The sequence below is a fragment of the Cetorhinus maximus genome, chromosome 17, assembly GCF_964194155.1.
Source record: "Cetorhinus maximus chromosome 17, sCetMax3.hap1.1, whole genome shotgun sequence".
NCBI classification, from domain to species: domain Eukaryota; kingdom Metazoa; phylum Chordata; class Chondrichthyes; order Lamniformes; family Cetorhinidae; genus Cetorhinus; species Cetorhinus maximus.
Window position 1 is genome coordinate 81,065,410 of NC_135895.1, and position 26,137 is coordinate 81,091,546.

The 26,137-nt window shown below is 42.6% G+C and overlaps 1 protein-coding gene across 1 annotated transcript in view; it reads right to left on the reverse strand.

The window, feature by feature from the left end:
- The window catches only part of imp3 (IMP U3 small nucleolar ribonucleoprotein 3), a 276,423-nt gene extending 250,904 nt beyond the window's left edge, over positions 1-25,519 (reverse strand). Inside the window, exons 1-2 of the mRNA XM_078561507.1 lie at positions 25,341-25,519; positions 9,420-9,527 (exon numbers count right to left, since the gene is read on the reverse strand). Coding sequence (XP_078417633.1) covers positions 9,420-9,527; positions 25,341-25,477 — 245 coding nt within the window. The 5' untranslated portion in view covers positions 25,478-25,519. The remainder of the gene's footprint in view (positions 1-9,419; positions 9,528-25,340) is intronic.
- Between the last annotated feature and the right edge of the window lie 618 nt (positions 25,520-26,137).

Consider the following 26,137-nt stretch of genomic DNA (forward strand, 5'->3'; position numbering starts at 1 on the left):
ATGGCAACTGACAGTTAACTGCCAAGCTTGTTTGAAATTTAAACCAGGCAGCTGGACCCTGATTGGTCACAGCATTGTCCTGAGGAATGAGTCAGCGAATGGCTGTCACTTATTTTGTTTAGCTGAAACAGGTGCAATGTATGGACACGTTCTTTCGAAAAGCTGAAATCTGCAACCTGAATTACTTTAGCCAAGAGTGATGATTCTGGCAACCTCCAGAGTCTTCAATATCTCAGGTGCAGGCCTCCACATGGATCATTAACATGGTAAATGTTACTGTTTAAGTTATTCGATAAGGTGCCACACAAAAGATTAATAGGCAAGATAAGGAATTGGGGTAATATTTTAGCATGGATAGAGGATTGGTTAATGGATAGAAAGGAGGGAGTGGGCATGAAAGGGGCTTTTTCAAGTTGACAGGCAGCGAATAGTGCAGTTCTGCAAGCAGCAGTGCTGGAGCCTCTGCTATTTCTAATCTATATTAATGACTTAGATAAAGAGACAGAGAGTAATATATCAAAGTTTGCTGATGATACCAAGCTAGATGGCAGCCTGTGGGAAGTACACAGAGAGGTTGCAAAGAGATATAGACAGGTTAAGTGAGTGGGCAACAAGATGTAAGATGAAGTAAAATGTACAGAAATGTGAAGTTATTCACTTTGGTCGTAAGAAAAGCAGAATATTTTTTAAAAGGCGTGAACTTGTAAGTGTTGATATTCAAAGAGGCTTGGGTGTGTTTGTATAAGGAATGCAGAAAGTTAGAATGCAGGTGCAGCAAACAATTAGGAAGGCAAATGGCATGTTGGCCTTTATTGCAAGGGGATTGGAGTATGAGAATAAAGAAGTCTTGCTACAGTTGTACAGGATTTTGGTGAGACCACATCTCAAATACTATGTGCAGTTTTGGTCTCCACATTTAAGAAAGGACATACTTGCATCGGAGGCATTACAGAGAAGGTTCTTTAAAATTGGTACCTGGGATGAGAGAGTTGTACTATAGCAAGAGGTTAAGTAAATCAGGCTTATATTCTATGGAGTTTAGAAAAAAGGTATCAAAACCTACAAAATTCTGGGGGGGCTTGACAGAGTTGATGCTGGGAAATTGTTTCCGATGGTTGGGAAGTCTAAAACAGGGGGGCACAGTCTCAGGATAACAGGTCGATCATTTAGAACAGAGCTGAGAAGAAATTACTTCACTCAGAGGGTTGTGAATCTTTGGAATTCTCTACCCCAGAGGGTTTTGGATGCTCCATTGTTGAATACATTTAAGGCTGGAATAGACAGATCTTTGATGTCTCAGGGAATTAAAGGCTATGGGGAGCGGGTGGGAAAATGGAGATGAAGCCCAGGATCAGCCATGGTCGAAGTGAATGGCGGAGCAGGCTCAACTGGCCAAATGATCCACTTCTGCTCCTATTTCTTGAGTTTTTGGGTTAAATTCTCAATTTAAAAAAAAAAGCTTTATTGGCTTACAAACCTCATTTCTGGTGGAAAATGTTCAGGCCAGTACAGTAACCAAGGTGGTGGTCTCTCTCTGGAAACAAATTGATTGCTTTGCTTTTTTGAAAACAAAAATGGCAGCAATTGCTAATCGCCCCACACCCCACAATTTTGATTTGTGGTTCTTTTTCAACTTCATGATTAATTGTTTTCTTTCCTGCTGACTGGCAAAATTACTACCTGTTCAACTGAAATTTATGAACATGCAATTGAGCATATTACTCATGATAAAGGATAGTAGTTCTATAGCATGCAATGTGCAATGTATTATTTTGCTAATATGGAACAGAGTGTTGTCAAAGCCACAAAGTTGCAATGCTTTTTTTTAAGCAGACAAAGATTTAGGTCAGAGATTAATTTTTGCTTGGTCCTCACAGAACAACATACGATCTAAATTACTGTAAATAACATTGTAAATGATTCATATTATAATTGGAGGAAAATATGTTAATGGAAAAATACATTTGGATAATAAGGCATCTATAATACCCAACGAGTACCTGATATATATAAATCATGTTCTTAGTTGTTCCAGTATGGTCCCCATCAAGTATGAATTAACACAATCCAAATCTACAATTTATACCAAATCTCAGTAAATCCTTTCTGGAGAATATTTGTGAATTACAAAGAAAGAAAGAGGAAAGAAAGCCTGACTTGCATTTCTCTCGCACCTTTTGCGACCTCTGGACACGTCAAAGTACTTAACAGCCAATAAAGTACTTTTGAAATGCCGTCACTGTTTTAACATAGGAATCACATTGCTGTAAGCCATAATGCTCGCAATGGTTAAGAAATCTTCTTCTTGCCATCTCCTGGCAAGCAGTAACTCTTCTGGATTCAACAACTGGGTTTTCTCTTTCACAGTACTCAGGCGGGTAGGGGAAAAAGATATTACATGTGGAAGATGTGAGTGCCAAACACCTGCAGCATGGTCTATATTTATTATCAGAAGTGAAAGCCACTGAAGAATCCCCTATATAAAAACAGAAAATGTTGGAAAAACTCAGTATGTCCGGCAGCATCTGTGGAGAGAAAAACAGAGTTAATGTTTCGAATCCATGTGACTCTTCTTCAGAGCTGAATAATTCCCTAGTTTGATGCAGTCTTTGAAGTCCATGCAGCTTAATCACTTGTAATCAAAAGAAATGATAATGAGCAACAAGGCATGCATTTCCTCAGTCTCAAGTACTGACACCCAGATCTTTTACAGCATAAGATTCAATTTGTATTAAGGAAAAAATCTTCAGTTCAACTAATTTCCTGACAAACAACCTTTCCATGCTCCAACAGGCTAAGTGTCTCTGGTCTTCCATCCTGAAATTTAGTGAAGGAGCAGTCGCTAAGTTGACCCAAGGCCATCCATAAAAACACATGAAATACAAACAGAAGATCAAGATCATGTCAGACAATTTTCCCCTCCTCAGCCCAGAGATGACACCAAGACAAAATGTAAAGCAGCAGGTTGAAACCAGCTTACTCAAAACAAACCAGAGATTGAACCCAAGGCCTACCCAGCCATTGTAGCCCAGGATCACACCTGATGGTGCGTTGACTGACGATTCCAAAGGAAGGTGGTTACTAGCGGGTGGTTGTGAGGTTTTTCTTTAACAAAATTTTTTTATTCATTCACAGGACGTGGACATCGCTGGCAAGGCCAGAATTTATTGCCCATCCCTATTGCCTTGAAAAGGTGATGGTAAACCGTTTTCTTGAAACGCTGCAGTCCATATGGTGTCGGTACACCCACAATGCTGGTGATGGAACACTTTTTTTACAGCTGAAAACGTACGTGTATTTTTAAATAAAGTAGTGTGAGAGAACAACACACTTCAGGTGGATTAATTTACATCCATCCCTTTCAGTTTTCTGTCCCTTTGTCCCAAAAGGCATCAATGTGGTGTTTTAAACTTCAGAATCGAGGACAAAGCTTCATCATATCACTGTGGTTCTAAAAGCGTGCCAAAAATTATGAAATGCATTCAGTATGCAAAGAATTAAATGGATACAGCACATTCTGGGAATCATTCAAGACACCATAAATGGTTCACCCACAGCAGTACAACTATGCAGTGTAACTATGGCAGTTCAAGATATAACTGTGCTTTGATCAAATTCCACAAAACAGCAAGAACATTCTCAAAGAACAGCTTGAAAACGAGGAAGGAAAAGGAGCCAAACTTTCTCACTCAGTAATTCAGTTCACAGCACAACACAGACTCAACCCAAGGAGACCCTATATCTCTGTCAGGGTGGATAGAGAAAAGATCGATGTCCATGCAGGAGTCTGTCTGATAGAGTGGAAATTACAGTACATCATTGATGCATAATGATAGCAGCAAGGGACAGCCATTCTATAAAATTTAAGGGGAGATGGTGGCACAGTGGTAATGTCACTGGACTAATAATCCAGAGGCCCAGGCTACAGATTCAAATCCCACCATGGCAGCTGGTGGAAGTTAAATTCGATTGAAAGCTAGTTTCCATAACGGTGACATGAAACTATCATCAATTGCTGTTAAAAACCCATCTGGTGCACTAATGTCCTTTAGGGAAGGAAATCTGCTGTCCCAGGTCCAGAGCAATGTGGTAAGCCAGTCAGTTCAAGGGCAATTAGGGATGGGCAACGAATGCCAGCAATGCACATCCCAAAAATATATTTCTAAAAAAATTCATTTTCCATCCAGCAATCGTTGATCAGCACCCCAATAACACAAAGAACATTTGTACAGTATCCAAAACATAATAAAACATCTGAAGATACTTTACATAGGGTGGAGACAGACAAATTGTAAAGATTTTGAGGGGAGAAAAGAGTTGGCTGAAGGCAAGGGGAGAATAGTAGCACCCAGGCAGAGAGATTTAGGGTAGGAACACCAGAGTGCGACCAACGTGGACTAAGATTGTGCCATCAAGCAAGGAAAATGGCAAGTTCACAATTCCAGCATGACTGGTTGGTATTGAATTTGGGATAGTTTCGGGTGGCATGGTGACAACGGGACAACAGCTTGTTGTGATAAACTTGTAAGGCATGCATTTGTATACTGGTGGTCAGCTGCAATTTAACTGAAATAGATAACTTGTGTTTACATCATGCCTTGGTGCTTTACCGGCAATGAATTGCTGTCAATATTTTGACAATAGTGCAGTCACTGTTGTTCTGTAGGCAAACACAGCAATCATTCTGGCCCTGAACAGTAAATTAGATTAATGACTAGATAATCTATTTTTGGTGATGTCAGTTGAGGGATAAGCAATGGTCAAGCCATCATGAGATCTCCCTTTGAATAGTGCTTCATGACTTCTACATCTACCTAGGCAAACAGACATCCAAAAGGCAGTCCTGCAACAACGCAACAATTACAAGTATTGCAGTGAAGTGTCAACCTATATAACCTTTAGAATCTAGAGTGGGGTTGAAACACACAGCTTTTCAATTGAGAGGCAAGGGTAGTACCACTGCGCCAAGTTGACACTTAGTCATAAATATTTTCTGTGAAATGCAACAAAAAAATACCATTAATGATTAAAAGATGTTCAACAGTTCCACAAAGATGATATGAAGTAAACATGAGAGCAAGCGGGTAAACAACATTCAGAAACACCACTTGTCTCAAGAAAATGGGTGATGTTTATAATTCGTATACAAAAATACTGATAAATTACATTAATTTTGTAGAACTGCATGGTCTCTGCAAGAACTTTAAAGCTATTAGTCTTAATGCACCACTTCAGTGCATCAAATTGAGCCTTACAGATCACACACAAAAGATATAAATCAGTGTTTCCATTGATCTCTCTCTCTATATACATCAAGCTGAAGACAATAATACACCTTGGTATTTTCAATGAGGTACTGTAATTTTATGAACAGCCCTCTCCAGATCTATGAATTTCAAACAGGGCAAACAAACAAGAGGGGCTCAAATACAAGTTGTCTGGACACAGTTAATCAGATTGTCCAGCCATGAAGGATGAAAATGATACAAGGGTTCATAATTTGGAAACCTAATAGGATGTCATATGCAGGAGTCACCAGGAAGCACCTTAAAACTGGGTAATCATAAGTGCCCTTTCAGTTTTGTTTTAAAAACCTTTCCACCTCCATATCATTGCCCAACTCCACCCTGACCTCAGTCTATCTGTTGCTGCAACCTTCATCCATGCCTTTATTAACTTTAGACTTGACTATTCCAAAGCACACCTGGCCTGTCTCCCATCTTCTGCCCTCCATAAACTTAAAGTCAATCAAAATTCTGCTGCCCATACTCCATATCGCACCAAGTCTCAAGAACTTATACTCATGACCTGTATTAGCTCCCAGGTAAGCAGCCTTGACTTTAAAATTATCATTGTTTTCAGCCCATTCCACCCACCTTACCCCACCATCTCCAGCCCCATGGCCCTCCTAGAAAGCTGCAGCCCCCCAATTGTGGTCTCTTGCACATCCTCGATTTTAAAACCATTGGTGGTCATACTTGCAGCTGTGTTAATTGTATATTAATTCTGTTTAATTGTATGCAGGTGGTGAGCATTAACTGAGTAGTCACTTGTGCCGGTAAAAATCGATGCAAGCTGAAACGCTGGTCGTTCAGTTAGTAGGTGCATGCTTGTAATGTGTAACTCTGTAAATGCTTATAAAAGTGACTGAAAATTGGTTCCATTTCTATCCTTCGCAACCTGGCTTTCAGGATTATAACATGGGTACATTAAATACAATTAATGCACAATTAACACAGCTGGAAGTATGACCACCAATGGTGTGTCAATTTTAAAATCAAGGTGTGCAAGGGACCACAATTGGAGGAGTGCAACTTTCTAAGGGTACAGCTATGACACTGGCACCTACCTGGCAATGTGGAAAATTGCCCAGGTGTGTCCTGTACTCAAAAAAAAAAGCTGGGCAAATCCAGCCTGGCTAATTACCGCCTCATCAGTCTACTCTCAATCATCAGTATAGTGATGGATGGGATCATCAACAGTGCTACCAAGCAACACTTGCTTAGCAATAACCTGCTCACTGATGCTCAGTTTGGGTTCCACCAGGGGCACTCAGCTCCTGACCTCATTACAACCTTAGTTCAAACATTGACAAAAGCTGAAATCCTGTGGCGAGGTCAGAGTGACTGCCCTTGACATCAAGGAAGCATTTGACCGGGTATAGCATCAAGGAGCCCTAGCAAAACTGAAGTCAATGGGAATTAGGGGGAAAACTTTCCACTGGTTGGAGTCATACCTAGCACAGAAGAAGATGGTTGTGGTTACTGGAGGTTAGTCAGCTCAGCTCCAGGACATCACTGCAGGAGTTCCTCAGGGTAGTGTTCTAGGCCCAACCATCTTCAGCTGCTTCATTAATGACCTTCCTTTCATCATAAGGTCAGAAGTGGGGATGTTCACTGATGATTGCACAATGTTCAGCACCATTTGCAACTGAAGCAGTCCATGTCCAAATGCAGCAAAACCTAGGCAATACCCAGGCTTGCACCGACAAGTGACAAGTAACATTCGCGTCACAGAAGTGCCAGGCAATGACCATTTCCAACAAGAGAGAGTCGAACTATCGTCCCTTGACATTCAATGGCATTACCATCGCTGAATCCCCCACTATCAACATCCTGGGGGTTACCATTAACCAGAAACTGAACTGGACAAACCATATAAATATTGTGGCTACAAGAGCAGGTCAAAGGCTAGGAATAATGCAATGAGTAACTCACCTCCCGACTCCCCAAAGCCTGTCCTCCATCTACAAGGCACAAGTCAAGACTGTGATAGAATACTCTCCACTTGCCTGGATTAGTGCAGCTCCAACAACATTCAAGAAGTTTGACACCATCCAGGGCAAAGCAGTTCGCTTGATTGGCACTCCACCCACAAACATTCACTCCCTTCACCACCGACAAACAGTGGCAGCAGTGTGAACCATCTACAAGATGCACTGCAGGAACTCACCAAGCCTCCTGAGACAGCACCTTCCAAACCCACAAACACTAGCATCTAGAAGGGCAAGGGCAGCAGGCACATGGGAACATCATCACCTGGGAGTTCCCCTCCAAGCTACTCACCATCCTGACTTGGAAATATATCACCGTTCCTTCACTTGTCACTGGGTCCATATCCTGGAACTCCCTTCCTAACAGCACTGTGGGTGTATCTACACCACAGGGACTGCAGCAGTTCAAGAAGACGGCTCAAAGCCACCTTCTCGAGGGCAATTAAGGACAGGCAATAAATGCTAGCTTTGCCAGTGACTCCCACATCCCATAAATTAATTTAAAAAAGGAATGGTTGTCTAAAGGTAAAGATCGGAAATAAGAAAAAAACTTTAGACAGAAAACTAAAATCCTAGCGGCCATGGTGGAAAATAGCAGAAAGCAAGTGTAAATCGCCAGTATACGATTACCCTCTGATGTTCTTGGAGTCTGAATCATATGACCAGGGTAAGAATAAAGTGGATACGCAGACACGGATTATGTCCCTATCAAAGAAAAACAAGGTCTGGCATCGGCATTGTCACTTCCGCCAAGAAGTAAAATCAGAAGTAAATTTGTGAAATGGATGCCTGTCAGTTGGATAGTGAAGGAGGTTTGGATCTTCTGCTAGAGTTCTTGGTGAAATCTACAAGAAAGATGATCTTTTATGAGGCATGATCAGACTTCGATAGAATTAACAGATGGTCATTCCATAGAATACATCATGAACTTTAACTGATTGAATTTCATCAGGCTTTTTGTACAATCTCGGGATCCCTGCTAGCATTTAAATCACTGGATTGTCCTAAGGTGTCTCATATGGATAGGCTACTGGTTCTAACTGGTGTTTGGTTCTCAGAGAGCAAGACACTGTTGGATCAGATGTCTGTTGCCTTGAAAAAATTCTTGGGGATCCAGTCATTTCCTTCAGCCTTCACGGAACAACTGGGACATTCGAAGTGACACAAAATAAAAGGAACTCAATGGTTGCCACATTTCAAAATGGTCCAGATACTGGAAACAGGCACAATACAATGGAAGGATTAAAAACACGCAGAATGAGGATGAAAGCACCTTTTGTAGATCTGACTGTTACAGCAGAAGACAAAACAAAAAAATAGGTGAATGAAGCCGTAAAGTGCCCACAAAACAGTTAATAGGTGTGAGCCGATCATTAGGTGCAAGTAGAGAGGAGGAAACTCAAAATGACACATGACAAAGAATTCTGAGGAAAAGGATGAGCATAATGATGGATCCAAATAAATTATACTGATCAGAATGAGTTTTAGTCCTGTGATGAATTTGTTAGTTGTGAACAACTTTTTACTGTCCCCAAGTATTAGATATTGCTTGCAATTCAACAATGTGTGGAACAGATTGGCTAAAATGTTACCTTGATTCGCTAAGCAATGAGAATCACACAAGGTTGAGGAGTATAAAACTCAAGCTCCAAAGGAAAGTCATATTTGACTCAAAATATTAACTCTGTTTATCTCTCCACAGATGCTGCCAGACCTGCTGAGTTTTTCCAACACTTGCTGTTTTGATCCCCATACAAGGTGATTGAGCTCATTTGATTATTCAATGGAAAATGTTACGCAAAGCAATACAGGGCCCTCCAGTAAGATCCAAGATCCATCAGGAGTTACCTGGTCTAGATGGAGCAGTTTAATCATTGTAGTTGACCTCAGTATCCTCAGGCTACCAGAGGAGGGGGAAAAGGTGGGGAGGAGTAGAAATATTCAGTTTTAGGCATTTGGCATGAAGCTGAAAACTGAACTTCTTTGGGGCAGCTTTAGCAAAGGAAGAGATGTGGGTTAACACAAGTTAAAATGCAAACTAAAATACTTAAAATTCACTTTCAAACAATAAACATATCCATGGTTTTCTTTCCCAATTTAAATTAACTTCCTCTTGCTTTATTTAAACTGAGTTGGAAGCACTCACAGTTTTTCCAGTAATCGGCTGGTGCTCTTGGCCCGGAAGGAGTCTTTCTTATCAAGGTCTCGGATTTTGCGTGCCAATTCTCGAACTTCCCTACTCAGCTTATTGTACCTAAAAGTTTGAAAATAAAAGTGTTGAAAATCTAATTTTTCACCATTAAATAACTAGCTCCACATTTTGACTGGACAAAATGTAGGGCAATTAAAGACAAGTAGGATCAAAGGCATCATTGGCTATATCATACACACTAAAAAAAATTACATTTCAGTCCATCAGCAAGCCAAATTTAAAAAAAAGCCTAACCCAAGTTGTGGGCCATGATCCCAAATTGTCACTCTTGCGCCTAAATCTCAAAAGTGAGGAGGGCAGTTTTAGACTTTCAAATCATTCATCTTCTTGAAAGCTCTGGAAAAATCAATCATCAGTTTGGTTTTCAGCATGACTGCAGCACTGGTGATCTTGTTTGCAATTCCAAAAACATACTGGGGTCCAAGGATTTTGAGATTTGTTCTCAAAAAATCTCAGTGGAATTGGAATTGTCCTTGACAATTGCTTTCACCTCCTTCCCTCACTCACCTGTTGCTCTCCCTATCTGGTCCAACTTTAACTGGAATTTACTGTCTCAGTGAAGTTGCCAAGATCTCGGTGCCACAGTGCATTTATCTGGCTGCCATACAGAGAGTAATTTTTCTTCAGAGAATGAAAAGGAAGCCTGTGGCTGGGAAGGGAAGGTGTCCTGACAAGTCAGGCTAGCAAACACCGCCTGATATGCTGGATGGCCTTTAGTGGAAAGCCTCAATTGTCAAAATCCAAGAAATTGCCTTCAGGAAATAGTTCTGTCTAATTTAAAAAGAATTGAGAATCACCATTTGGCAAAATAACTTTCAGCTCTATTCACAGGGCAATATCTCTTTATTCAGAGTCTTGGAGAAAGAAACTTGAAATGAAGTGCAAATACTACAACAAATCTGTCCATAGCCAAAGCTTTGGTGAAACCAGCATTATGCAGCAGTAAATCGACAATGAGGCAGCAAGAGGGGAATCACAACTTTTAAGTAAGAGCTGCAAGCCACACTTACAATGGGGCCTAAGTTAGTGTGTGCAACCTAAACACTCGGACTCCTTGTATCTAAATTTTGTACAAAAACTCGTTTGCACCAGACTGTAAACCTCATCCTGCTCAGGAAAGGAGAAAAGAATGCACCAAAACTCTCCCAACAACAGTAATTTGCATTTATGTGGCACCTTTGACAAAGCGAAACATTCCAAGGTGTTTCACGGGAGGGTAATCACACAAAATTGACAGCAAGCCAAAAAGAGTGTGTTAATGGAATGGGTAACTAAAAGCTTGGCCAAAGAAATCATTTAAACAGTGTCTTAAAAGAAAAATGATATGGAGAACTTTAAGGAGGGAATTCCAGGGTTTAGGGTATGAAAGCACAGCCTCCAATGATGGGTAAAAGGAGTCAGATGATGCACAAGTGGTCAAATACAGAGGAACACAGTTCTTAGACGGTTGTAGCATTGAAGGAGATTGCAGAGATAGGGAGGTGCAAAATCACAAGGCATCAGTGGTCTGGGAACTAATGGAGATCAGTGAACACAGAGGTGGACAGGTGAACAGGACTTGGTGCAAGTTAAGATATGAACAGCAGAGTTTTAGATGAAATCAAGTTTAGGGAAGATGGAAGGCCAGCATTGGAATAGTTGAGTCTGGATGCAACAAACACATGGCTGAGGGTTTCTGCAGCAGATGGACTGGTACAGAGGCAGAGATTGGTGATGTTACGTAGGTGGAAGCTCAGCTCACAGTCAAATAGGATGTCAAAGTTGCAAACAGACTAATTCAGCCACAGGAAGTAAATAGGAGTTGGTGGCATGGCAACAAAGGTATAGAGCAGGGGCCAAAGGCTATGGCATTGGTTTTCCCAACTTGAACTAGAGGAAATTTTATCTTATCCAGGAATGGATGTCAGGCATGCAATCTGTCAACACAGAGGAAGTATAGGAGCTAAGAGAGATGGTGGGGAAGTAGAGGTGGCCTGATCAGTCTACCAGATGTCATGTCTTTGGATGATGCTCCCAAGGAACAGCATGTAGATGGGAAATAGAAGTATCATGAAATCACAAGGGCTTGTGTAACAGGATGGATTGTTGTGGAAAAGGGAACACGTTAAAAGGGACAGTTCTTTAGTCATTCAATTAAGACAGGGTGAATTTATGAATTAATCCTACCCCTTGGGAACAGCACAAGCTGAGCATTCTGTCCACTCAAACAACCAGAAAAGCCCAAATTTTCAGACTATAAATCTCAGGATTTCGGGATCTCTAGATACAGGTTTGCAAATAACTGTTGCCCATGTTATGCATTATGCAAACTTTGGTGAGCCATCGATCATTGTCTTGGGTCTCTCCATAGCTTGACAGATTATAAACACTGGGATGGAAACATAGAAAATAGGAGGAGTAGGTCATTCAGCTCTTTGAGCCCACTCTGCCATTCAATATGATCATGGCTGATCCTCTATCTCAACGCCAAACCCCTGCTCTCTTCCATACCCCTTTACACCTTCAGTGTCTAGAAATCTATTTCCTTCTTAAATATATTTAGTGACTTGGCTTCCATAGCTTCCTGTGGTAGAGAATTCCATAGGTTCACCACCCTCTGAGTGAAAAGTTCCTCCTTATCTCAGTGCTGAATGGCCTACCCTGTATCCTGAGACTGTGACACCTTGTTCTGGAACCCCCGCCCCCCAAAGCCAGAGGAAACATCATCCCTTCATGCAGTCTGTCCAGAATGTTACATGTTTCAATGAGATCCCCTCTCATTCTTCTAAATTCCAGTGAGTACAGGCCTAGTTGACCCAATCTCTCCTCATATGATTCCTGCCATCCCAGGAATCAGTCTGGTCAACCTTTGCTGCACTCCCTGATGGAAAGTATATCCTTTCTTAGGTAAGGAGACCCAAATCTGCACACAATACTCCAGGTGTGGTCTCATCAAAGCCGTGTACAGCTGCAATAAGACATCCTTGCTCCTGTACTCAAGTCCTCTTGCTATGAAGGCCAACATACCAATTGCCTTCTCAACTGCTTGCTGTACTTGCATGCTTGCTTTCAGTGATTGGTGGACAAGGACACTCAGGTCCATTTGTACATCAACATTTCCAAATCTATCACCATTTAAATAATACTCTGCCATTCTGTTTTTCCTACCAAAGTGGATAACTTCATACTCATCCATGTTATAATGCATGTGCCATGTATTTGCCCACTCACTCAATTGTTTAAATCACCTTGAAACCTCTTAATATCCTCCTCAAAATTCACATTCCCACCAAGTTTTGTGGCATCAACAAACTTGGAAATATTACATTTGGTTCCCTCATCCAAATCAATGATATATATTGTGAATAGCTGAGGCCCCCAAGCACTGGTCTCTGTGGTATCCCACTAGTCGTCGTCTGTCACTCCGAAAAAGATCTATTTATTCTTACTCTCTGTTTGCTGTCTGCTAACCAATTCTCAATCCATTCCAATATATTACTATATATATTAATATAAAACATATCATGTCCAGTCCCATCAAAGCTGTCCGCAGCAAACTAGATGCCTCAAAGTATTCTAGCTGTGATGCGATCTTTTACATCAACTCAGAAATTGGCAAGTGGATAATCCTCTATCCTATTCTTACTTCATACCAACAACCATGCCAACCACGCCCTTGACTTTCGTCCAATAATATCTGTTTCTTTGCCAATTCCAGTGAACATTTGTCAACTTCCTGCAAATGATAGGGTTCCTTTACCATTCATGCAGTACAGAAGTTAAAAGATAAACAGTGAAAACATTAAAACAAAAATAAAAATAAGGCTTCAATGGGTCAAAAGTCCAACACTTAATATAAATGTCAGAGATGAAAGAATGTCTTAGTCATAACTCAGGTTGCAAGCTAATAAACAAGGTGCAGGTCAATCCTTAACAAATGGGTCTTCTGATTTTCTAGGTATTTCCACCCCCTTACTTAACAAATTGTGAAATCAACTGCAAGCATTTAGAGGTTATTTGTTCCCTGTGCCACAGAAAGGAGATTGGCTCAGCCATGGCTTGCTAAACTTCACAACTAAGTTTTTCGAAGAAATCGCAGTCACATAGACAAATTCTGAAATTATCCTGACAAATGAATACATTCAATCCAATCAGTGCTACTTGTGCTAAATTAGTAGGTTCAAATCCAAAACTAATTATGCCTAATTAAGATTTCGTAACTCAAATGGTACCCAATTAACACTAATCTTACAAACCCCTAATAAAAAGTTAAGAAACTCAACACAAGAAGCTGAACAGTTATGAGCTGCTCTCCCTGCCAAGATTAATGGCAGCCAATTCAGCACCCAGAGGTGGGTTTGCTGCTGGTATCCTCATACATGATTACTACTTCTTTCAAATCCATGTGGTTTGTCATTATGAGGTCTGGGGAGGAACACTGCAGCACTCAAATACTGGCCTACTTTTCATTGTCACAAATGTAAAGAAATCCCGCCTGACATGCAATGGTTTAAAGAGCAAGATAAATGGATCACACCAAAATCCTGCTAAACTCATTTGAGGTCTCCAACCTTCAAATTAAAATGTTGCCTCTCCAGTGATATTGGTCTGGCATGAGTCATGGGAGAGTGGAATAAGAACCAATTTTTTCCATTAACATCACTGACCCTAGCTCACTTATCATGGCAACATGATCACAGACAGCTTTTTTTTGGTGGGTCTATGATTTTGCCACCTGGTTGCCAGAGTTGGTTTCAGTAATATAATAGTGGGAAACCAGTGCTCAGATGCTGCTTTCATGCAATACGAACTAACAAAGTAAAAGAAAAATACAGTGTTTGACTTCAAGATCAAATTCACTCTTGTCAGTAAATGACCTCCATTTGCATTTGTACTTAACTCTTTATACGCAGGCAACAGCTGGCAGTGAGCTTTGCATCCACAGATATGTGGTGCTGCAGATTAATTTAGTATTTCTGGACTGTAAGGCTGCAGTTAAACGACTGCTACTGGTCTCAGGAATATCTATGGAGTGCAATCTATAGTCAGTGCATCGATATCATGCCAAACACTGTTGACTGCATTTTGCACACAGGGACTTTGCGTAAGTATTCAAGTTCCATTCCCTGGACAGCTACTTTTTGGCAATGTAAATAGAATATGCTGGAAACACTCAGTAACATCTGTGAGGACAGAAATAAAGTGAACGTTTCAGGTCGTTGACCCTTCATCAGCCTCTCTACAGATGCTGCCTGACCTGCTGAGTTTTCCCATTATTTTCTGCTCTTCTCTGATTTCCACCATCTCCAGTATTTTGCTTTGAACTACTTTTTAGTGTTTGGAAAAAGTGCACATTCCCACCCACTTTCTGGTACTTAAAAAAAAAACTGAAGGTTTTAAAAACATCAACTCTGTTTCTTTCTCTAAACATGTTTCCAAACCTGCTGAATATTTTCAGCACTTTCTGTTTTTATTTCTGATTCCAGTGTCTGCAGTATTTTGCTTTTATTTTATAGCAGATTTTAAAGGTTTATTGGAGTTCCATGAGGCACAAGGTCGGATTATGTTGCAACTCAAAGCATACAAGGTAGCCTTTTGACATCAGCATGGAGGAGAGTTACATCAGGACCCAACTCCCAAACTACAGTCACTTTCTTGTTGATGCAAACAATTTTGAGTGACACTGATGAAGAATGGGCCACTATAAATACACCCCAAGTTTCACACTTGGAATGGTTCAAGAATTTCTGTCAGTAGCAAATTCACTCAATTAATGCATTTCCCGCAAATGCTTCCCTTCCATCTCTCCTGAAGATGCCGAGCCAGGCTGGGGAATGGGGAAAGACAATTCCAGCAACTTCATCCAGCTCGTCTTCCTTTACACACTGAGACAACAAGTGAGTTAGAGAACTATTTGACCAGTTAGGGAAACTAGCTGAGCCAATCCTGTCCTTGGCCGACATTTGCAAATATGCACTTTGAGCAGGAGTCTCTGAATCAAATATAGATCCTTGGCTAACTTATCCCTCACAAGTCTGGCAGTGGTGAAAACAACCACGACACTTTTGTCATCCAGCTGAGCTTAGCTAATTCAAAACACCCAAGATTTTTTTTAAAAGCAGGATTAAAAACTGCAATAAAAGCACAACGCTGGAAATACACAGCACTCTCAACATCTGAGAGCAGAATTTTTTTGGGCACAGAAACTGTGCAAACAATTCTGATCAACCTGACATCTTTCTTTTCAGCTGCTGACAGACCTTCATTCTTCTGGCTCAGGAAACCTTTGTCGATCCTTTTATACATAATACTTGTGCCTGTCATATGAGGAAACTGTTCATTACTGGTGACATAAACAATCTAATTGGCATCATTTGTATTTAGGAAGGTGGCTGGCAAGAGTTTGTAGCCAAGTCCTACACTTAAGGATACAAAATAAACAGATGGATTATATTAAATTATTGGGAAAATACTGAGAAGGATCAATTAAGGAAAAGGCCTGGGAGTCATGATTAACCAATCCCTCACACCAATGCCTGGCTGCTGTTAAGAAAATAAACAAAATGTTCTGACCTTTAAGGATAGGAAAGTGCGTCATTGAAGGAAGTCATCCTGCCACTTTGTAGGGTTTTTGTCAAGGCTCTGTACAGCACTGACACACTCACTAACTGCACGATTAAGAATTAGAGAACGAACTTGGATGCCTGGGAAAGGAAACAACTGAGGTGGAATATGATGGAGATATCTAAATTAGTAGGGCAGGCAGATGCAGTGAGTTATGTCAAGATGAAATACAGGATAGCAGAACAAAGCAGCAAAAGCAGAAAAGGGATAGATTCAGACTTGCCATAAGAAAGCAAATTACACTGGAGTTTGTAGAAGCAAGTAGCTTAGATCACTTCAAGGTTAAATTGGACAAGTGTTTTCAAGAAAAACATGCCACAGCCAGAGTACTGCGTGCAGTTCTGGAATCCGCATTACAGGATGTAATTGCACTATAGAGGGTGCAAAGGAGATTTACCAGGATGTTGCCTGGGTTGGAGAGTTTTAGTTATGAGGAGAGAGTGGATAGACTGGGGTTATTTTCCCTGGAGCAGAGGAGATTGAGGGGGGGCATGATTGAGGTGTATAAAATTATGAGGGGCATGGATAGGGTAGACAGGAAGGAACTTTTCTCCTTGGTGGAGGGATCAATAACCAGGGAGCATAGGTTTAAGGTAAGGGGCAGGAGCTTTAGAGGGGATGTGAGGAAAAATTTTTTCACCCAGAAGGTGGTGGGAATCTGGAACTCACTGCCTGAAACGGTGGTAGAGGCAGAAATCCTCATAACATTTAAGAAGTATTTGGATGTGCACTTGCGATGCCATGGCATACAAGGCTATGGGCCGAGTGCTGGAAAATGGGATTAGAGTAGTTAGGTACTTGTTTGACCGGCGCAGGTTCGATGGGTCAAAAGGCCTTTTTCTGTGCTGTAGACCTCTATGACCCGATGTCATTGCTTACAAGTGGTTGTACAGTAGGATTGAAACTGGATGAATCCATGGTCTTTTCCAGCCTTGTGTACTTATATGTTTCAGCATAGGTTAGGCATTCATCCAGGGCCTTTCTTCACTTGTGTGGTTTAGTACTATACCATACAGTGCAGTTAACCAGATGATGATCAACAGAATTTTTATACTCAATGCACGTTAAGTAAAACTATATCTGTAACATTGATTTTTCAGGACACTATCAAAAAAACTGCATTAATTTGAAGAATAAACTTACATTTATGTAGCACCTTTCACTGTCTCAAGACATCCCAAAGCACTTTACAGCCAATTAAACATTTTTGAAGGGTCATTACCATTGTTATGTAGTCAAACATGGCAGTCAATAAGCAGCCAGCTTGCTCCCACAAACAGTAAGTGAGATAATTATTTAGTTAAGCCCCTACGTCCATGTGGCTCAATTCATAGCACCCTCGCCTTTGAATCAGAGGGTTGTGGGTTCATGTCCCACTCCCGGAAACCAAGAACTGTGATTGTACTCGAAAGAGTTGCAATCTGTGACTGTTGGTAACTCAAAAGAGTTTCCCTATATATTTATACATCGTTTAATATACTTTCAGGAGGATCTCCCTGGATTATCATCTTTCAATAATACAAGGCTCAAAATTCTCTAATCTTTCTGCATCACTTATACCTGTCAGGTCAGTCTGGCTGTTATTACTGCACCCTTTCTAATGGAAATATATAATTTAGTGTAGTGATCACAGCAGGATTTCACTAATACATTGTAAAGCCTGAGTATAACTTTTGCATATTTGATTGTGACTTTGATTGTTACCTGTCTGAAAATATTACTTACATCATAGAATAATCTCTTGCTTTTGTTAAAATTTCTGATTGCTGTATTTGTTGCGTTTTCCTTCCTCCCTTCACTGTTTCTGGTACTATCTGAACGTTTGTACAACCTGTCTTCTTGATTTACAAATGCCAAACAAGCAGTTATGTTTCAATATTGAAAGCAAAGTACTTTTACATCTAGGTCATTCCAAGTCTCCCTATATGCCAATTCCAGAATTTAATTTCTTCAGACATTTGTCTATCCAATTGCACAACAAACCTAAATGCTTCTGCAAGTCTTTTCAATCACAGAAATGTTCAGTGCAGAAGGAGGCCATTTTATGTCTGTACCGACATTTTCTCAAACAATCCAAAACTTATGCCATAGCAACATTCTCTACCCTCAGGCCTATCTCTTGAGCAATTCCAACTATTTATCCAATTGTTCCCTCAAATGATTCAATGGTCTCTGCCTCATGCACTCCATGGCAGAGCATTCCATTCTCCAACAACTGTGTACAAAGACATTTCTCATAACCCCTCTCCTTGTTTAGTGACTAAATTAAATTGATAACTCTTTGTTACCAACTCCACAAAACAGAGGAACTAACAGCAATCAGCCTCCTACTCAAACTTTGCCGTTCATATATTTTTTCTCTTCTCACGATTCCACTATATCTTGCTTCAATTTCTGCTTTAATTTGTGTGTAGCTGTTCTGCCCCTCATGTTTTTGTTAAGCATGGAGCTGGCCTGTGTCTTTTTATTCTAACACTATTTGCATTCTTCTGTCAACTTTCGCTTGGTATAAATACTCTCATCTCAAAGCCAAAATGTCATGGGTTTAAACATCCCTCCAATGACTGACACTTCTGCAATGCTGTCAGAGACATCATTTTTCATACAAAATGTTAAGCTAAGGTCCAATCTACCTTCTCTGGTGGATATAAAAGATCTCCTTGTACAATTCAAAGAGCAGGACATTTCTCCTTGTGTCCTGGTCATCATTTATCTCTCAGCCAACACCACCACCGAAAACTGTTTATTTAATAAATGATCTCTGCTGTTTGAGAGGCTGCTACACATAACTTGCTTGCTGTATTTTTCTACAAGAATAGTTGCACTTCAGGCAGCACACCATTGGCTGTGATGTGCTTTGGGATGTCTACAGCACTATATAAATGCAAGGTCTTTATTGCATTACAACTACATTCCCCCACTATGCTTTTATGTCATCCATTTTCTAATGAGAACAGCGCAATGACTCCCACTCTATAATAAAAACAGAGAAAGAAATGACAGCTCGGGCTCTGATCCAAGATCACTGACCCGAAAAATGAACTCTGTTTCTCTCTCCAGAGATGCTGCCTGGCCTGTGGAGTATTTCCAGCATTTTCTGTTTTCATTTCAGATTTCTAGCAGCTGTGGTATTTGCTTTTGTATTAGAGCACCCTCTCTATAATTGGTATCGCTCCCTAAATGGACTACCCTCCCAGATCGTCTTGGAATCTCCAGGAATAACAGATACATTTCCCAGACACTGCTGTGAACAACTTCTGTTTTTTTAAGTTCATGGGATGTGGACAACACTGACAGAACCAGCAGTTATTCCCCATCCCCAATTTCCCTACTGAAGGCCACCACGAGCCAACTTCTTGAACCACCGTAGTCTGTGTGGCATTGGTAATCCCACTGTGCTTCGCTGGAGAAGGAATGAAAGTTTAAGTTCGTGGATGGGGTGCCGATCAAATGGGCTGCTTCCGTCTCGATGGTGCTGAGCTTCTTGAGTGCTGTTGGAACTACACTTATCTAGGTAAATGGAGAGTATCTCATCAGACTCCTGACATGTGCCTTGTAGAAGGGGAACAGGCTTTGGGGAGTCAGGAGGTGAGTTACATACTGCAGGATTTCCAGCCTCTGACCTGCTCTTATAGCCATAGTATTTATATGGTTGGTCCAGTTAAGCTTCTGGTCAATGATAACCCCCATGAAGTTGATGCTGGGGGATTCAGTGATGGTAATGTCAAGAGAGGGTGGTTCAAATCTCTCTTGTTGGATTTGGTCATTGTCTGGCACTTGTGCGGCACAATTGTTACTTGCTCCCTATCTGCCTAAGCCTGAATATTGTCCAGGTCTTGCTGCACGCGGGCATTGACTCTTTCAGTATCTGAAGAGTTGCAAATGCACTGTGTTCAGTATCAATCATCAGTGAACATCCGCACTTCTGATCTTATAATGGAGGGATTGTTATTGCTGAACCAACTGAAGATAATTGGGCCTAAGACATCACCCTGGGGAACTCACGCAGTATTGTCCTGGGGCTGAGATGATTGTCTTCCAACAACACAATCATCTCAGAGAGCAGGAGTGTCAGCCTCTGCAATTGTCCAACAGGTCTGATGTTCTCTCAGCTTGTTTGGGTGAGAGTGGGGGCTGTAGGGTGGATGAGAAAACTGACCATGACACCGTGGTACAGGAAGCCATCCAAGTGGGGGAGCAAAAAGGAATACAGTGGTGGTAGGGCACAGTATAGTAAGGCGGATTGACACTGTTCTCTGCAGCAAAGAGCAAGAGTCCAGGCGGCTTTGTTGCCTGCCCGGTGCCAGGGTTCGGGACATCTGCTCATGACTGGAGAGGAATTTGCAGTGGGGCATGGGGGAGGACCCAGCGGTCGTGGTCCATGTTGGTAGCAATGACATAGGCAAGATGAGGAAGGAGGCTCTGCATCGTCAGTATGACGAGCTAGGCACCAAATTAAGAAGCAGAACCTCAAAAATAATAATTTCTGGATTATTATCTGAGCCACGTGCAAATTGGCATACGACAAGTAAGATTAGAGAAATGAATGCACGACTAAAAGGCTGAGAGAAGTGGGTTCCGGTTTGTGGGGCACAGACACCAGTATTGGGGAAAATGGGATCTGTACCGTTAGGACGGTCTACACCTGAACCTTGCTGAGGCTGGTGTCCTCGTGAGCCGCCTAACTAGGGAAGTAAAGAGGGTTTTAAACTGAATAGTAGGGGCAAGGGATCAAATTTGGGAAGATGTGGTAAACTGAAAAGAGGAGAGACAAAGCAAGAGAGACAAGAATTAATATGGGAAATGATGAACAGACTGTGACAGGAAGGGACAGAGTACATTTCTAAGAGTAAGTCAGCAGATAAGGCTAGACACTACAAAAATAATAAAAGGACGAAACTAAAGGCTCTGTATCTAAACACATGTAGCATTCAAAACAAAACAGATGAACTGATAGCGCAATTAGAAATAAAAAAGTACAATTTAATAGCCATTACATAGACGTGGCTACAGGTGACATAGATTGGGACTTGAATATTGATTGGGGGTGTGACATTTAGGAAGGATGGGAAGTTAGGAAAAGGTGGAGGGTAGCTCTGTTAATTAATGATGGTATTAGCACATTAGAGAGGGATGACCTAAGTTCAGGAAACCAGGATGTAGAGGCGGTTTGGGTTAAGAAGAGGAATGATAAAGGCAAGAAGTCACTTGTGAGAGTGGTGTACAGGCCTCCTAATTGTAACTACATGGTAGGACAGAGTATAAAAGAAGAGATAATGGGAACTTGCCAGAAAGGTACAACAATAATCATGGGGGATTTTAATCTACATCTAGATTGGAAAAATCAGATGGGCAAAGGTAGCATAGATGAAGAGTTCATAGATTGCACTTGGGATGGTTTCTTAGAACAGCGTGTTCTGGAGTCAACCAGAGAGCAGGCTATACTAGACCTGGTATTATGCAACAAGATAGAATTAATTGATAACCGCATAGCGAAGGCACCCCTAGTTAGCAGCGATCATAAGATAATTGAATTTTACATTCATTTTTAGGGAGAAATGAGTGCGTCCAAGATTAGTATTTTAAACTTAAATAAGGGCAATTATTAAGGCATGAAAGCAGAGTGAGCTAAAGTGAACTGGCAAATGAGGTTAAGGGATGTGTCAATAGACATTCAGTGGCAGACATTTAAAGGAATATTTCAGAATACACAGAATATATACATTCCAATGAGAAAGAAAAATTCCAAGGGAAATCCGTGGTTAACTAAAAAAGTTAAAGGCAATATCAAACTTAAAGTAAAAGCATATAATTACACAAAGGCGGGTGGCAGGTCAGAAGATTGGAAAGAATATGAAAAACAGCAAAGAATGACAAAAAGATTAATAAGGAGGAAAAAATTAGAGCATGAGAGAAAGCTAGCTAGTAATATAAAGACAGATAATAAGAGTTTCTATAGATATTTAAATAAGAAGAGTTAACAAAGTGAGCATTGGTCTTATAAAGTATGCATCTAGGGAGTTGATAATGGAAAGTAGGGAGATGACGGATTAATTAACAGGCACTTTGCTTCGGTCTTCACTAAAGAGGGCACAAGTAACATCCCAGAAACAGCTATAAATCAGGAAATGGAAGGGAGGGAGGAACTCGGGAAAATTACAATCACCAGTGGTATCGAACAAATTGTTGGGGCTGCAGGGTAACAAATCCCCAGGTGCAGATGGACTGCACCCTAAGGTCTTGAAAGAAGTGCCTAGTGAGATAGTTGATGCACTGGTTTTAATCTTCCAAAATTTCCTAGATTCGGGGAAAGTTCCATTAGATTGGAAAATAGCAAATATAATTCCTTTATTCAAAAAGGGAGAGAGACAAAAAGCAGGAAACTATAGGCTAGTTAGCCCAACATCTGTCATAGGGAAAATGTTAGGAGCCATTATTAAAGATGTTATAGCAGGGTACTTCGAAAAATTCAAGGCAATCAGGCAGAGTCAACATGGTTTTGTAAATGGGAAATCATGTTCAATTTATTGGAGTGTTTCATTGGAGTGCTGTGAATAAAGGGGAACCAGTGGATGTACTGTTCTTAGATTTCCCAAAGGCATCTGATAAAGTGCCACATCAAAGGTTATTGCAGAAAATAAAAGCTCATGGTGTAGGAGTTAACATATTGGCATGGATAGAAGATTGGTTAGCTAACAGGAAGCAGAGAGTTGGCATAATTGAGTCTTTTTCTGGTTGGCAGAATGTGACGAGTGGTGTGCCACAGGAATCAGTGCTGGGGCCTCAACTTTTTACAATTTATATAAATGACTCGGATGAAGGGATGATGGCTAAATTTGCTGACGACACAAAGAAAGTAGATTAGAAAGTAAATTGTGAAGAGGACGTAAGGAGGCTACATAGTGACATAGATACTTTAAATGAGTGGGCAAAGATCTGGCAAATGGAGTATAATGTGGGCAAATGTGAAATTGTTTATTTTGGCAGGAAGAATAAAAAGGAAGCTTATTATCTAAATAGTGAGAGATTGTAGAGCTTTGAGGTTCAGAGGGATCTGGATGTCCTCGTGCATCAATCACAAAAGGGTTGTACGCAGGTACAGCAGGTAATTAGGATAGTTATCATCTATTATGAGGGGAATTGATTACAAAAGTAGACAGGTTAAGCTTCAGTTGTACAGGGCATTGGTGAGACCACATCTGGAGTATTGTGTACAGTGCTGGTCTCCTTATTTAAAGAAAGATATAAATGTGTTAGAAGCAGTTCAGAGAAGGTTTACTATGCTAATACCAGGAATGGGCAGGTTGTCTTATGAGAAAAGGCTGGACAGGTTAGGTTTGAATCCACTGGAATTTAGAAGGATAAGAGGCAACTTAACTGAAACCTTTAAATCCTGAGGGGTCTTGACAGGGTGGATGTGGAGAAGACGTTTTCTCTTGTGCGAGAATCTGGAGCTAAGGGTCACAGTTTAAAAATAAGGGGTCGCTCATTTAAGACGGAGATGAGGAGAAATATTTTCTCTCAGAGGGTAGAGAGTCTTTGGGACTCTCTTCCTCAAAAGACAATGGAAGCAGAGTCTCTAAATATTTTTAAGGCAGAGTGAGACAGATTCTTGATTAACAAGGGGTGAAAGGTTATCAGGGGTAGGCTGGAATGTGGGGTTGAGGTTACATTCATATCAGCCATGATCTTATTGAATGGCGGAGCAGGCTCAAGGGGTCAAGTGGCCTACTCCTGATTCCTAAGTTCTTTATGCTAGGTATGACTCCAACCAGTGAAGACTATTCCCACTTTCTATTAACTTCAATTTTACTCAGGATCCTTGATCCCACTCAGTCAAATGCTGCCTCGATGTCAAAGGCACTCATTTTCACCTCACCTGTGGAGTTCAGCTCTTTTTGTCCAGATTTGGACCAAGGCTGTAATGATGTCTGGTGCTGAGCGGATGCATTGCCAGGGGGCAGACATTCTCCAGGAGAGACTGTCTCCTGCGAAGGGGGCTGGGGGTTGCCAGGGCAGACTGTCTCCTGCGAAGGGGTTGCCAGGGCAGACTGTCTCCTGCGAAGGGTGCTGGGGGTTGCCAGGGCAGACTGTCTCCTGCGAAGGGGGCTGGGGGTTGCCAGGGCAGACTGTCTACTGCGAAGGGGGCTGGGGGTTGCCAGGGCAGACTGTCTCCTGCGAAGGGGGATGGGGGTTGCCAGGGCAGACTGTCTCCTGCGAAGGGGGCTGGGGGTTGCCAGGGCAGACTGTCTCCTGCGAAGGGGGCTGGGGGTTGCCAGGGCAGACTGTCTCCTGCGAAGGGGGCTGGGGGTTGCCAGGGCAGTCTGTCGCGTGGGGGTGGTGGCAGTGGGTTGGCAGGGGAGGCTGGTCTCCCGGAGGGCTTGCCAGGGGGGAGGCTGGTCTCCCGGAGGGCTTGCCAGGGGGGAGGCTGGTCTCCCGGAGGGCTTGCCAGGGGGGAGGCTGGTCTCCCGGAGGGCTTGCCAGGGGGGAGGCTGGTCTCCCGGAGGGCTTGCCAGGGGGGAGGCTGGTCTCCTGGAGGGCCTGCCAGGGGGGAGGCTGGTCTCCTGGAGGGCCTGCCAGGGGGGAGGTTGGTCTCCTGGAGGGCCTGCCAGGGGGGAGGCTGGTCTCCTGGAGGGCTTGCCAGGGGGGGGACGCTGGTCTCCTGGAGGGCTTGCCAGGGGGGACGCTGGTCTCCTGGAGGGCTTGCCAGGGGGGACGCTGGTCTCCTGGAGGGCTTGCCAGGGGGGACGCTGGTCTCCTGGAGGGCTTGCCAGGGGGGACGCTGGTCTCCTGGAGGGCTTGCCAGGGGGGACGCTGGTCTCCTGGAGGGCTTGCCAGGGGGGACGCTGGTCTCCTGGAGGGCTTGCCAGGGGGGACGCTGGTCTCCTGGAGGGCTTGCCAGGGGGGACGCTGGTCTCACGGAGGGGTTGCCCGGGGGGACGATGGTCTCACGGAGGAGTTGCCCGGGGGGACGCTGGTCTCATGGAGGGGCTGCCGGGGGAGGCTGGTCTCATGGAGGGGCTGCCGGGGGAGGCTGGTTTCATGGAGGGGCTGCCGGGGGAGGCTGGTCTCATGGAGGGGTTGCCAGGGGAGGTTGGTCTCATAGAGGGGTTGCCAGGGGAGGTTGGTCTCCTGGCTCCAGTCGGGCGAGAGACCGTTGCCAAGGCCTGGCCAACATGGCGGCGCCCTTAGTTTCCCTCCCGCCTGCTACTGGCCCTTCGCCGTGCGGCCGCCTGAGCCCAACTCACTCACTTGGTATAATCCTCTCTCCGCTGAATGCGGAACCGGCGCAGAACTTTAACCTCCTTCAGGTTATTGTCCACCTCCCAGGAGATAAAGTCGACTTTCTTCAGCAGCTTCTGCTCGTGGAACTTCAGTTTACGCACCATGGTTACCGGGGTCCTCTGCGAGAGGCTGTGGTGTCTGCAGCACTGCCTGATTACAACACAAACTCCCTGAGGAAGCAGAGGAGAGCTTCTATAGGAGCCTGTGTACTTTCAGAGAGAGAGATGAGAGCTTCTGTAGGAGCCTGTGTGTTTTCAGAGAGAGAGGAGAGCTTCTATAGGAGCCTTTGTACATTCAGGGAGAGAGCAGAGCTTCTGGAGGAGCCTGTGTACTCTCAGAAAGAGGAGAGCTTCTATAGGAGCCTTTCTGCTTTCAGAGAGAGGAGAGCTTCTACAGGAGCCTGTGCTTTCAGAGAGAAAGGAGAGCTTCTATAGGAGCATGTGTGCTTTCAGACATCAAAGGAGAGAGAGGTGAACTTCAATAGGAGCCTGTGTGTTTTCAGAGAGAGAGGAGAGCTTCTATAGGAGCCTGTGTGCTTTCAGAGAGAAAGGAGAGCTTCTATAGGAGCATGTGTGCTTTCAGACATCAGGGAGAGAGGAGAACTTCAATAGGAGCCTGTGTGCTTTCAGAGAGAGAGAGAGACAGAGGAGAGCTTCTATAGGAACCTGTGTGCTTTCAGAGAGAGAGGTGAGCTTCTATAGGAGCCTGTGTACTTTCAGAGAGAGAGCAGAGCTTCTATAGGAGCCTGAGTGCTTTCAGAGAAA